Source organism: Rutidosis leptorrhynchoides, chromosome 3 (assembly GCF_046630445.1).
Source record: "Rutidosis leptorrhynchoides isolate AG116_Rl617_1_P2 chromosome 3, CSIRO_AGI_Rlap_v1, whole genome shotgun sequence".
NCBI classification, from domain to species: domain Eukaryota; kingdom Viridiplantae; phylum Streptophyta; class Magnoliopsida; order Asterales; family Asteraceae; genus Rutidosis; species Rutidosis leptorrhynchoides.
This window is the reverse complement of record NC_092335.1, coordinates 464,212,543-464,228,163: the sequence shown is the minus strand read 5'-3', so window position 1 is coordinate 464,228,163 and position 15,621 is coordinate 464,212,543. Positions and strand designations below refer to the sequence as shown.

The 15,621-nt window shown below is 34.7% G+C and overlaps 1 protein-coding gene across 1 annotated transcript; it reads left to right on the top strand.

Annotated features, from left to right (window-relative positions):
• Positions 1-87: 87 nt before the first annotated feature.
• Positions 88-525, top strand: LOC139901625 (uncharacterized). Its single transcript, XM_071884317.1, has one exon. It carries the CDS (start codon positions 88-90, stop codon positions 523-525), a length of 438 nt encoding a protein of 145 aa, XP_071740418.1.
• The last annotated feature ends 15,096 nt before the right edge of the window (positions 526-15,621 follow it).

The window sequence follows — 15,621 nt, the reverse complement described above, 5'->3', positions numbered from 1 at the left end:
GGTCACGGCGTGAAGCACCTCCATATAGACAACGGCAGTAGTGTTGACATCATGTACGAGCATTTCTTCCGACAGTTGCCCACAACAATGAGACGAACCATCAAGCCTCCGACCACGGCCTTGTCCGGGTTTTCAGGAGAATCAGCGTGGCCCATTAGAGTTCTAGACTTGAGGTTGGAGCTGAGAGATAGCAAGGACAAATTTAAAAAGCGTACTGAGAGCGTAGAATTTTATGTAGTACGCTCGTATTCTAGATACAATGCTATACTAGGAAGAACCTCCATTCAAAAATTTGGCGCTATACCATCCACAATCCACGGGATGGTTCGATTCCTGATGGAGCAAGGAGTCACCACCCTTGAATCAACGCCGCTGAACGCCTTATGCGCAACTGTTACTGATAGAGGAAGCGCTACTCCCGAAGAAAAAGGCGCGAATGATTGGTGGGTTATAGTTAATCCCAAATATCTGGAACAAAAGGTAAAGATAGGGGGAACCTCACACACGAAACTAAAGAGAAGCTGAGGAATATCCTCATTTCCAATTCTGATGTATTCTATTGGCGCGATGCCGATATGACCGGAGTACCGCGAGAGATCGCACAGCATTATCTCCGTGCCAACATCAATTTAACCCCTATCAAACAAAAGAAGCGTCCAATGGCACCCGAAAGAAGTGAATGGTTGCGCAGAGAAGTGGATAAGCTGGTGAAAGCTAACATATTACGCAAAGTGAACTATCAGACATGGGTGGCTAACCTCGTGCTGGTGGCCAAGTCCGATGGAATGTGGCGGCTCTGAATCGATTTTAAAGATATCAACAAAGCTTGTCCCAAAGACAATTATCCGCTGCCAGAGATAGACTGGAAAGTTGAGTCGCTAGCTGGTTTTAGGTTTAAGTGCTTCCTAGATGCATACAAAGGATATAACCAAATACAAATGGCGAAAGAAGACAAAGAGAAGACCGCGTTCCACACAGACGAAGGGATATACTATTACACCAAAATGCCCTTTGGGCTGAAAAACGCGTGTGCTACTTATCAGCGCACTATAGATACAACATTTGCTAAGCAAATTGGGCGCAACCTAGAGGCGTACGTCGATGACCTCGTCATCAAAAGCAACACCGAGGAGCAATTGTTAGCAGATATCCTCGAAAAATCTAACACGCTCAGGAGCATCAATATGAAGCTCAAACCTGCCAAGTGTAGCTTTGGGGAAGAAGAAGGGAATTTCCTAGGTCACATCGTGACTCTGCGCGGAATCAAAGCAAACCCTAAGAAAATAGAAGAAATTGAGAAAATGCCCTCTCCTAAAACAAAAAAGCAAGTTCAAAGACTCAATGGGAAATTGGTTGCATTAACGCCCCGCTGAGAGATCGCTCCCGTTCTTCCATACCCTGAAAGACTATGCTAAAAAGTCAGATTTCAAATGGACTGAAGAAGCAGAAAAGGAATTCCAAGAGATGAAAACGCTCCTCAAAGATCTCTCCACATTAACAGCGCCTATCGCAGGTGAAACCCTGATACTTTACCTTGCGGTATCTAAGGAAGCTGTTAGCTCTGTCTTAGTTGCCGAATGGGGAGACGCCCAAATGCCAATATATTTTGTGACGACCCAGAAATTTCTGACCAAATTTAAACTTAATCTTTACATGATTTCGACACGATAAGCAAAGTTTGTAACGTTAAGTCTCAAAAAGTTTTGAACTGTTTACATGGATTCATATGACCTCCGACCATTCCCGACGATTCATGAACAATTGTTTGTAAATAAACATGTGTATATGTATTAATGCAGGAGTAAATAATAATTTGAAATATATTACATTAGAATTAACTATGTAAAATAAAATAAAATATGATATTATAATAATTATTATTTAAAATATCTCAATATATATAATTAAGGTATATTAAATATATTTATATGATTTCGAATTTATTTTGTAATCGACAGTAATGCTCATTTGTCATTTGATTGATATTAAACAAATTAAAAAGGAATACGATATACACTCCATGAGAAAGGTGTTGGTAGAATAAACCAAATGAATCTGCTACTTACTGTGTTATCTAACTTTCAGATATCTTTCAATTGCAATCAATATTTAATTATTATAATTATATTATTATTGTTAATTATTATTAATATAATAATTAATTATTGTAATGTAAAGGAGACATTGAGAGATAGATAGATGGAGACTACGAACAAACTCATGGCTGCCACACTATTCCATATTTGAGATATTTGTATTAAATTACTGTACATTTTTGTTTTCACTATTTGTTTCTGTTTCGGATCACGACCCACTTCATCTTAGTATTCTTGCTCGATGAAGTAACACCACCATATTCGATCACCACTTTAACCCTCCACGACACCATCAAGATCACCACATGAAATCCACAATTACAATCACCACCTTACTTCTTCAACTCCATCTTTGTTTAATTATAATTTAGAAACACATGCATACACACAAGTATATACAAACGTCCTCTCATCCTTTAACTTTATTTCATATCATTATTAGTTTCATGAATCCCTTTTACTTATTTACCACATACATCCACTAACAAATATCATAACCCGTACTACTCGATATCTTTCTACTATCTAACTTTTGTGTGGGGTTGCTAGACTAGCCAAATGCCCTTCTCCTTCTTCTTCATGTATAACCACATATATGTATCACTTTCATGAAAAATTATGATTCTATTTTTGGTTAGCCACAAATATTCTGTTTCTTTCTCCGGCGGCCAAAAACGCAACATCATCAAACCCTATTCCCTTTCTTGTTTCAATTCCTCATCACATCTCCACGAATCACAACAAACCACCACTTACGCTGCTAATTATTTTCTGTTTTCTGTGAACCAACCGTCACCATCATAATTTCTATCAAACCCATAATCAAACCACCACCATCAACTAATCATCATTGAAAGATTTCTCCTGCCTCGTTTCTATTTTGTTTTCGTATATCACCAACACCAAACCACAAGCGTAACTACTCCTATTATTGTTGTTGTTTACGATTGCTACTACAATGTTTCTTTATTGTTTCTACCACCACCAATACGGTATAACTACTATATTACTACTTCTGTACGAGAATCATCACAATAAACCATATTCAATTATCCATGAACAGCCATTATCAAACATCAAGCTTGACATATATACATGTATTTCATCAGTTGATACTGCCTATATCATCATCATCGAAAACCCATTTAACCACCCAATATCACCTCCATTAAACCAACATCATCACCATGATGAACAAGATTTCTGCGTCTGTTTTCTGTTGTGTTCAAATCACTTCACCACCATCTCTTTCTTCCTCTCTCTCATCATCTCTCTCTAAATTCTCACTTCTGTTTTTCTGTTTCTACATCCATTCCAAACAACAGACAATACAGCTACGTTACCGTTAAGTGTTGCTATTTTTCTGTTTGGTTTTTTGTCGAGCACCACCTCAACAGCCGTCACCACTTTTTCCTTCTCTACAACCACCACCATCATCCGTCCATGGTACCAAACCATCACTGTACTGCTACTAGTAATTACTTCTGCTACAACCGCTGTTATTTCCTGTTTTAATAATGAAGATACACAATAAAGATGATGAATTAAATTATGTGGCGTGCTCTTTTTTTTTCTGTTGGCCGACCATCATAAAGTAGAAAACCCCACTTGATTAGGATAATGGGAGTGGATGTAAGAATGGAAGCTCGATGATATGTTAAAAATATTCGTGGAGGTCTGATTACCTGCTTGATATTTTTTTTTTCTTCCCTGACGTCAATACATCCAACAACTGGATTGACTCTTCGTTTGAACCTTGGGCCTGTTAACGGGCCATTGGTGAGCTGCCATTCTTTGTTGTTGGACAGATATGTTAGTTGGATCGAAATTGTATATATATCCATGATATAGAGGAAATAAGATGGTGTCACTACTACTCGATGTTTTACGGTTTCAGTTTCCTATCCCTGCTAGAAATACGATATTGATGAGGTGATAATACGATGATAATTAGTTAATGATAATTGTCAGTTAATAATATTGATAATCATTGATGGCAAGATAATGATAATGATTACAATATGAAAACATGATGAATATCATGATGAATGATCATGATAATGTTACACCAAAATAATTTGAAGATGATAAAGATATAGTCGTTAATGATGACGATTAAGATAGATTATGGTGATAATGAGGGTTAGATGATGAAGAAACAGAATACAGCTGGGTTAAAAGAATTTAATCCGAGAACTTAATCAGAAAGATACAAGTAGTTCAATGATTTGAAGTGTTGATTTGAACGAGAGGTCTCGGGTTCGAATCTTGGCAGTGACATTTTTTTAAAAAGGAGGAGAGGAAGAAGAAACTGACAGATATATTAGGAAAATGATTCAGGCTATGATTAAAACAGAAATGGATGTGTAGCGTAATGATTTAGGTTGTTATCGGGTTAGCGGGATGTCGCGGGTTCAAACTCGGACTTGGGCAATTTTTTTAAGAAATACTTCTTTGAGGTAGTTATCTAATTTAATTACTTTTATTATTATTATTCTTATCATTATTATCATTATAGTTATTAAAATAAATGTTAGTATTATTATTATTAGTAAAATCATTATTTTTATATAGTTATTATTATTAGTAGTATTATTATCATTATTATTATCATTAATATTATTATTACTTCTATTATTATTGTTATTACTATTATTACTATTATTATTATTATTATTATTATTATTATTAATATTAATATTATTATTATGATTACTACTTTTATATTAACAATATTATTATAACGAATAAATATTTTCTATATAAGTGTATATATTACAACTACCATAATATTACATATAATTATATATTAAGATTATTTATATAAATTTACATATAACCAGTTATTGATTTTAAATATAATAGTAAACTATATAAATATTAACTATTTTAAATATATACAAATTAAATATATAAGATATATAAATTAAGATATAATATATGAATTTATTTGATTACAACTATATGTGTTAATATATATATATATATATATATATATATATATATATATATATATATATATATATATATATATATATATATATATATATATATATATATATAAATGATATAGGTTCGTGAATCTGAGGCCAACCCTGCATTGTTCAGTTTCGTCGTATGCATATTTTTACTACAAAATATCGTATGGTGAGTTTCATTTGCTCCCTTTTTAAATGCTTTTGCAATATATATTTTTGGGACTGAGAATACATGCACTGCTTTTATAAATGCTTTACGAAATAGACACAAGTAATCGAAACTACATTCTATGGTTGGATTATCGAATCGAAAATCACCCTTTTAGCTTGGTAGCCTAAGAATTAGGGAACAGACACCCTAATTGACGCGAATCCTAATGGTAGATCTACGGGCACTAACTCCCCCCATACTAGAAAATGGTATGCGTTAGTACTTCGAGTTTATATTATACAGATGGATTTCTGTTTTGGGGATATTCTATATGCATGATGTTAATGTCGGTTACCAGGTGTTCAATCCATATGAATGATTTTTAAGCACTTGCGAGTGTATGATTATTGATTAAAGGAAATCTTGTGGTCTATTATATTATTGGAAATGATTGTTTATGATAAACTAATGAACTCACCAACCTTTTTGGTTGACACTTGAAAGCATGTTTATTCTCAGGTATGAAAGAAATCTTCCGCTGTGCATTTGCTCATTTTAGAGATATTACTTGGAGTCATTCATGACATATTTCAAAAGATGTTGCATTCTAGTCGTTGAGTTCATCAAGATTATTACTAAGTCAATTATAGTTGAATATATTATGAAATGGTATGCATGCCGTCAACTTTCGATGTAAAGAAAGATTGTCTTTTAAAAACGAATGCAATGTTTATAAAATGAATCATATAGAGGTCAAATACCTCGCGATGTAACCAAATGTAATGTATTCGTCCAGATGGATTAGGATGGGTCATGAAAGTTGGTATAAGAGCGGTGGTCTTAGCGAACCAGGTCTTGCATTAGTGTGTCTAACTAATAGTTGTTTAGATGCATTAGTGGGTCTGGACTTCGACCGTGTCTGCATGTCAAAAGTTTTGCTTATCAGTTTGTGTCGAAAATCATCTACTTATCATTTATAACGACTCTCATTTTTTCCATTTTATATTTCTCATTTTTCCATTCAATACTTTTCCTTATTAAATGCCCAATAAAATAATTAAATTTAATAAGTAAACTTTAATCGATAAAGGTTAAACGTTAAGAATTATAAAATACGATAATTAACTTTGTACATTAATTGACAAGTTAATAAAAATAATAAGTTAATAAACTTTTGTGAGAAAATAAATAACTAAAAAGACTTGTGTAATTAAAATGAATAAACTTGAATAATTAAGGGTTATTAAGCTAAATTAAAATACAAGGACTTAAGTGAAAATATTAAAACCCTAGCTCATAAAACCCTAGCGGATTTGGAAGGGCAAAATTACCCTTCTACCCCTCCAAATTTTCGGTCCAAATCACCACCATAACCCCTTATCCAAGCCTACTTATTCCCTAAGTAATTCCTTATTAAAACCTAATTCTAGAATGCTCCATTCCTCCCTATAAATAGACCCCTAAGTTAAACCATTCCATGTACCAAATCATAAACAAATCCCTCACTCAAATCTCTCTCTCTCCCTCTTCAATTTTCGGCCAAAACCGAAAATTTACCACCACCACCATCGAAATCCTCAAGGGTTTCCAAGAAATCTTCAAGTGTTCTTCGCGTTCTTCATGATTTTCAAGAATCTTCAAGGGTTTCTTCAAGATTTTCAAGACTTTGATCTTCAATCTTCAAAGTGTTCATCTTATCTTTGTTAGTCTTCTTGGATCTTCAAAGGTATAATATAAAACCCTAAACTATTTCCATAATTCTTTGATCTTTGTTTTAATCTATATTCATATAAATTCATAAACAAATAAACATAAGAACAAACCTAGATCTATACACGTAAAAAAAAAGGATAAATCTATACATATACATATACATGTCGACTAGGATAAAAAAAAAGGGGAAGAAACTTTGATCTTTAAAACCCTAGATACAATTAAGAGATTTGTTAGTGGTTAATTAAGGAAACAAAATAACTATATGTACATATACATATATATCGACACATATACATATATACTTGCAAAAAATAAATTTTTATATACATATATACATATACACGACATTATATACATATATATATATACTAAAACCTTAAATCCTAATTTAAATTATACTACTTTAATTAAAACCCTAGTTTTATTAAAAACCTAATAAATTATTAAACCCTAATTCATTAAACCTAACCCTAATTATTTAATATCACTTTAATTATTAAATCCTAATCATTACCTAATCATTACTACATTAAATAAAACCCTAATTTACTAAACCCTAATTTATAAAACCCTAGGACATTAATTACTAAACCCTAGTTAATTAATTACTACTTTAAATAACTACCTCTAATTAATGAAACCCTAATACTGCTTATACTATTAATTAACATATATACACTGTTACTATTATTAGCACCTATAACCTACTACTTATATTGTAACACATAAAAAACTTTTTGGGATATGTATTAGAGATGTATAGATCTTCGAACTTTCTTGACGAATGGTTTCTACGAGACTCTAGGCAGAGGGTTTGGATTTCCGATTTAAAGGGTCCTATGGCTCAAGCCCCTAGATCTCAAATGGCCATTCGAAGGGAAAGGGGTGATTGAAAGCTGAACTAATACGACAAGTATCCTAAAATGGAAAACACTCTTTAGGTAGAAACTTTCTAAGTATAGAAACTTACTAGGAATAGGAACTTAGTGAAACAAACTATACATAAACACGTACTTAAACTCAAACATGGGCAAAACACTTAACTACTCTTAAATGTCATAGGTTGACTTTCCTGCTCACTCGTTCAACTCTCTATTCCGAGGAATAACTCTCTCTCTACTTACTAAGGTGAATTCATAGCCCCTCTTTACTGCTAGAAAACTTACTTACTTTACTTGGGGTGAGACACATGCTGTTTTTACTTTTTACACTTTAGACACAAGTACCAAACTATTAAACTATGCTATACCCGGTTATGTCCGACTAAGTCCCTACAGTGATATTTTTAATTGCTGCTGCATGCTTAATTATTGGGGGTAGGCCTATCGGGAGTAACGTCCCCGATACATTTGACTCAGTGTTTGTATTACTTGATAATGAGATTAAAACCGACAAGGACAGACACAACTTGTCATGGGGCAAACTTAAATGTTTAGTCTAAATATCACGCTTTGACATAACTTTAGATCCTGCGGGAGATCAACTTTACAAACTAAATCTTGTGGTCTAAAACAAAGGTCAAACTTTTGTTAAACCTATGAACTTTACTCAACCTTTTTGGTTGACACTTTAGCATGTTTTGTCTCAGGTGCTGTTTGATTCAAGCTTACTTATCTACTGCTTATGTGATGCTACTTGGACATAGGATCAAGAGATTATCACATATTTTACTATTGCATTTAAGCATTTACTTTATTCCGTTGTAACGACATTTCATTTTCCGCTGCGTACTCATTAAAGTTAATTTTCTCATTTAGTATTATTCTCGTTATTATAATATGTTGGTATATTTTGATATTAAGTCACATTTCGCCCAGGCCCTTACTGTGGGTGTGATAGATTGGTATCAGAGCAAACCAAGCTGTTATAGAGAACCAGGATTGCATTTTTATGTGTGCCTTATTTGCTAGCTAGGGTGCCTTAGCAATCTAGGAAACTATAACCTTTTCTGCCTTAGACTTTAAAGCACTTAGGATTGCCCTATAATCTTAACATTTATGCTTTCCAAAACTTGACTAAAAGATTCTAATCAAAGTCTCTTTCCTAATGATAGGATGTCAAGCTCAAGCGTTAACAAGCCCAACAAGGCAAATCACAACCCTACTACCGAAGTAGGTGTTGGACACTCTGAAACATCAAGACCTGTTCGAAGTCCTTCTTACAGTCCTACTTCACCAAACTATAGTCCAGATACACTACCTGCTCATCCTGAATTTCACCCAACCCGAGGATCTGAAAGCGAAGGAAAAAGCCTGGCTGATTCTGCTGACTCTGGCTCTTTTCACTCATTGGTGCATAAACCGATGAGTACTCCCGAATGGGATGCTCTTCAAGCTCTCCCTAACTACGACAGCGACTTCTCAAATTACGAACCTGAAGAAGAACCAATTGAAGAATCATCTGAAAACTCAATTCTAAAGAGAAAGCAACCCGAACCCGCTACCAGTCCATTATTCTGTAATAACGAGAAGCATGTAAGGGTGAAGACTGATATCATCAACCTTCAGAGTAGCTGTGAGAAGAATAGGGAGTTTAGTAGACATCATGTTTCTCGAATAGAATTGCGTCTAAACAACCTAGAAAAAGAAAACAAAATCTTGAAGGAAATTATCAAAGAGTCTCTCGACTCTTAAACCGAAAGGCTAGAGAAACTTGTGAAGGATAACATGGAAAAAGTGATGAAGCAGTTCGAGGATGAGAAGAAGAGATATGAAGATTATTTCAATCTTAATATTCTTTAGTTATCTTCCTATTTTTCCATCTATGTAAAGGCTATGCCTTAAAACTATTTCTAATTCCGAATCGTGTAATAAGGCTTATTTAATGCCTCGTTCCTTAATAAAATAAAGTGTTTTATTTATATCATGTGATATTAATACTTTATCTTATTCCTACTTGTAATTGCTCAACCCTATAATTTGTTAACTTATCCGACTTATGTTCACTTATGTAGCGACATCATGGTTCGTCCAGCTGCACCTACTGTTAACAATATCGTTTTAACTACCGAGCAATTCCAATAACTACTCACTGCCGCACAAGGCAACAACCAAGCTAACAATGTTAATCCACAACTGAAACCTTGTTCCTACAAGTATTTTTCAAACTGTCATCCTCCTGCATTTAAGGGAACTGTGGAAGCTATCGAACTAGTCCCTTGGTTCGAGAAAATGGAATCTATTTTCCGTATTTGCAATTATGGTGATGACGATTGAGTAAAGTATGCCACTAGCTCATTGGGTGGTAATGCTTTGACTTGGTGGACTGCGCATGCCAAGTCCGTAGGAATTGATAATGCTAATGCAATTCCATGAGACGAACTCAAAAGTATGATGGTCAACAAATTTTGCCCCAGGAGTCAAGTTCAGAAACTTGAAGCTGAGTTCTGGGAACTCAAGGTCAAGGGTACTGATATTGAGAACTACACCAATCGTTATTTGGAACTTTCTACTCTATGTCCTGAGATGTTTTCTACCGAAGCTAGAAGAATTGAGCGGTATATAGAAGGTCTTCCTGAGGATGTTCAAGGGAATGTTATAGCTGCCGAGAAGGTTACTCTGGATACTGTGATTCTTATGGCACAAAATCTGATGTTGGCTAAGAGAAGAATAGCGTCGGCCAATAAGCAGGTTGAAACCAAGGGTAATGATGGTAAAAGGAAGTTTGAGCCATCTCAAGGTTCGGCTCAGAATGATAATAAGAAGCCTACGGATAACACAAGGTCGAATTATAAGGGTACTTATCCCTTCTGTATTCGCTGTGAGAGGCATCACCCGGGGAAGTGTATTGCGGTTTGTGCGTTGTGTAAGAAAGTGGGACGCGTTACTAAGATGTGTAAGACTCCTCCAAAGGATAAGGCTATTGTTCCAGACAAAGCTCCTCCAACCTGCTATACTTGTTGAGAAAAGGGACACATTAGTCCTAATTGTCCTAAGAAGAGGGATAATCCCGCTACTGGAGCTAATGCTACTGCTGCGAAGGGTCGTGCGTTTTTTATCACTGCTGCTGAAGCCTGAGATGAGGATGAGGTCATCACGGGTACGTATCTTGTCAATAATTATTATGCAACTATTTTATTCGATACTGGTGCCAACCGAAGTTATGTGTCTAGTGATTTTTGTACCCTATTTACTAAAAAGCCCCAACCCTTAGAAACTAAACGATTAGTAGAAGTAGCCAACGGAAAGTTCATGCAAGTCAATAAAATCTATAAAAACTGCAACTTAATCTTAGCTGATAAGGAATTTAAGATAGACCTTTTGCCGGTCGAACTCGGAAGTTTTGATGTTGTAGTCGGAATGAATTGGTTACGTCCATTACATGCTGCCATCATGTGTTACGATAAAACTGCTCATGTTCCATTGGGAAATGGAGAGACTCTCATCATCCAAGGTGAAAAGAGTGGTTCCAATCTCAACATCATCTCCTGTATTAAAACTCGCAAATACCTTATGAAAGGTTATCCAGCTATTCTAGCTCACGTTAAGATGATTGAATCAAAAGAGAAGCGTATTGAAGATGTACCAGTGGTTAAAGACTTTCCCGATGTGTTTCTCGAAGATCTTCCTGGTCTTCCACCTCCTCGACAAGTTGAATTTCAAATTGATTTAACTCCTGGTGCTGCTCCTATTGCTAAAGCGTCGTATCATTTAGCACCCTCCGAGATGAAGGAATTATCCAACCAGCTCCAATAACTATTGGATAAAGGTTTTCATTCGTCCTAGCTCGTCCCCATGGGGAGCTCCTATTCTGTTTGTTAAGAAGAAAGATGGTACGTTAAGGATGTGTATAGATTATCGTGAACTTAACAAGCTTACTATCAAGAACCGTTATCCATTGCCGCGTATTGATGATCTATTCGACCAACTTCAAGGGTCAAGAGTCTATTCAAAGATTGATTTGAGATCTGGTTATCACCAACTCCAAGTCAAGGAATCTGATATTCCTAAGACTGCTTTTCGTACTAGATATGGACATTATGAATTCTGTGTCATGCCTTTTGGTTTGACCAATGCTCATGCTGTATTCATGGATCTTATGAATCGTATCTGCAAGCCTTACCTCAATAAATTCGTTATTGTGTTCATTGACGATATCTTGATCTATTCCAAGAGTGAGAAAGAACATGAGCAACATTTGCGTATGATTCTTGAACTCTTAAGAAAGGAACAACTCTATGCAAAATTTTCTAAGTGCGAGGTTTGGCTCAAAACCATACAATTCCTTGGACATGTTGTTGATAGAGAAGGAATACATGTCGATCCTGCTAAAATCACTGCTATTCAGAACTGGGAGATACCAAAGACTGCAAAACATATTCGCCAGTTTTTGGGACTTGCCGGTTACTATCGAAGGTTCACAAAATATTTTTCTCTCATTGCTAAACCTCTTACAAAGCTGACTCAAAAAGGGAAGAAATTTGAGTGGTCCGAAGAACAGGAATCTACTTTCAAGATTCTGAAGGAGAAATTGACCACAGCCCTGATTCTATCTTTACCTGAAGGTACTAATGATTTTGTTGTTTACTGCGATGCTTCGAAGCAAGGCTTTGATTGGGTTTTAATGCAACGAGAAAAGGTTATTGCTTACGCATCTAGGCAGTTGAAGAAACATGAAGAGAACTATACCACACATGACCTTGAGTTAGGTGCTGTGGTTTTTTCATTAAAGATATGGAGACATTATTTATATGGTACCCATTTCACGGTGTACACTGATCATAAAAGTCTTCAACACATCTTTGATCAAAAATAGCTGAACATGAGACAAAGCCGATGGCTCGAGTTATTGAACGATTATCACTGTGAGGTGAAGTATCATCCTGGCAAGGCGAATGTATTTGCCGATGCCCTTAGTCGGAAAGACGATGTTAAACGTGTTCGTGCTCTAAACCTGAAAATCAAATCAAATCTTATCTCACAAATCTGTGAAGCTCAATTGGAAGCCATTAAACTGACACTTATCGAAGGTGAAGGACCCATTGGTTTTGAGAACCAACTTCAAGTGAAAGCTAATGGTATACGGTATTTTGGCAACAGAATTTGGGTTCCTCGTTTCGGTAATCTCCGTGAACTAGTCTTGGATGAAGCTCATAAGACTAGATATTCTATTCATCCCGGTTCCAGTAAGATGTATCACGATGTGAAGCAATTCTACTGGTGGCCTAACATGAAATTCGACATTGCTACTTATGTTAGTAAGTGTCTTACTTGTTTGAAGGTCAAGGCCGAGCATCAAAAGCCTTCTGGTCTGTTGACACAACCCGATATTCCGTAGTGGAAGTGGGAATGTATCACTATGGACTTCGTTACTAAGTTACCGAAGACTGCGAACAGTAATGATACTATTTGGGTCGTAGTTGATCGTCTTACTAAATCTGCACATTTCATACCGATCAAGGAAACCGACAAGATGGAGAGATTAGCACAGCTCTATATTAAAGAAATTGTCTCACGTCATGGTGTTCCTATCTCGATTATTTCTGATCGCGACAGTCGATTTGTTTCTAGATTCTGGAAAACTTTACAATCTGCTCTTGGAACTCAACTCGACATGAGTACAGCTTATCATCCCCAAACTGATGGTCAAAGTGAATGGACTATTCAAACCATGGAAGATATGCTACGTGCTTGTGCAATCGATTTCGGCAAAGGTTGGGATAGACACCTAACTTTGGTTGAATTTTCTTACAATAACAGTTATCACTCTAGCATTAAAGCTGCACCTTTCGAAGCTTTATATGGACAGAAGTGTAGATCCCCTCTGTGTTGGGATGAACTTGAGGACAGACATTTAACTTGAAAGGACCCGTTCATATACATTATAAACGATTCACAATAGTTGATTTCATCGTGAGGTATTTGACCTCTATATGATACATTTTACAAACATTGCATTCGTTTTTAAAAGATAAACTTTTATCACATCGAAAGTTGACAGCATGCATACCATTTCATAATATATCCAACTATAAATGACTTAATAATATTCTTGATGAACTCAACGACTCGAATGCAACGTCTTTTGAAATATGCCATGAATGACTCCAAGTAATATCTCTATAATGACCAAATGCACAGCGGAAGATTTCTTTCATACCTGAGAATAAACATGCTTTAAAGTGTTAACCAAAAGGTTGGTGAGTTCATTAGTTTATCATAAACATAAAATTCATCATTTTGATAGACCACAAGATTTAAATGCTGCATGGTACAAATGGGCCCGAATCCTATACCCACCTATAATGTACATGCGATATCTTTTAAATACAATACACCTTTCTGGTGTACAAAATCATCTTTCATAAATCTTAGTAACCGTACACATATCTTGTGCACAAAAATAACATACACATAACCTGTGTATAAAATAATTCTCTCGATACATAACATTCACTTTTCATTTCTTTCATAGCTTGGCTTGATAACCGACCTTAACATATAATGCGCATAATAATATCCCCAAAACAGAACATCTCGTCTGTATAATAATCATATAAACTTCGAAGTACTAAACACCACGCCCACTAGCCCTTCCGTCTAGTGAACATTCTGAGTGGGGGTGTTAAACCCGGTAGCTACCTTTAGGATTCGCGTCAATTAGGCGTGCACTAATTCTTAAAATTAGTGATGTTCCCTAATTCTTAGGTTACCAAGCAATAATAATCAGGGGAAAAATATTCATATCAATTGTAGCAATTATCACATCCACATAATTCAATGGTGGCAATTATCACGTCCACATAATTCATTCGAGGAATGTTTTGCTTGTGTCTATCTCGTCAAACATTTATAAAATCATTTCATGTATTCGCAGTTCAAAAATATATTTCAAAAGTATTTAATAAAGCAGTTGTAAAAAACATCGCATGTATTCTCAGTCCCAAAAATATAAAGAGTAAAAGGGAGCAAATGAGCTCACCATAATGTATTTTGTAGTAAAAATACATATGACTAAATTGAACAATGCAGGGTTGGCCTCGGATTCACGAACCTATATCATTTGTATATCTATTAAAACATATAATCGTGATCGAACAAATTTAAATATTATTATTAGTGATATAGTTTTTATATTAATAACTTATATTCATTTTATATGAAAATATTAAGTTTCGTTATGTTATATGTAATGAATGTATTTATATTTTTATATATATATTATTTGTTTGTTAAAAATAGTAATTTTAGTAATACTACGATTATATTAATATTGATAAAAATGATAATAATCATAATACTTAATTTTACCAAATAAGGTATTATTGTTAATAATTATATTAATGATATTAATAATGATATTTAATAATAATAACTGTAAAATATTAATTTTTCGGTTAATAATACTTATAATAATGATTTTACTAATAATAATAATACTATTATTTATATTAATAATAACAATAATAATACTAAAAGTATTTACTACCTTAAAAGCTTTTCCAAAAAAAATGCCACGAAGCGGACTCGAACTCGAGATTTCTCGATTAGACACAAACACTCCTCACCACTCTTCTACGATTTCATTCCGGTTATTATTAGGACTTTATTTTGTTTTAAATTATTTTCTGTTTTCACCTTCTTTTTCATAAAACCAATCGAGCAGACGACACTCGATAATCATAACCACTTCATCATCAACATACATCTATATCACCATCGTGAATCATAATTGGGTATCA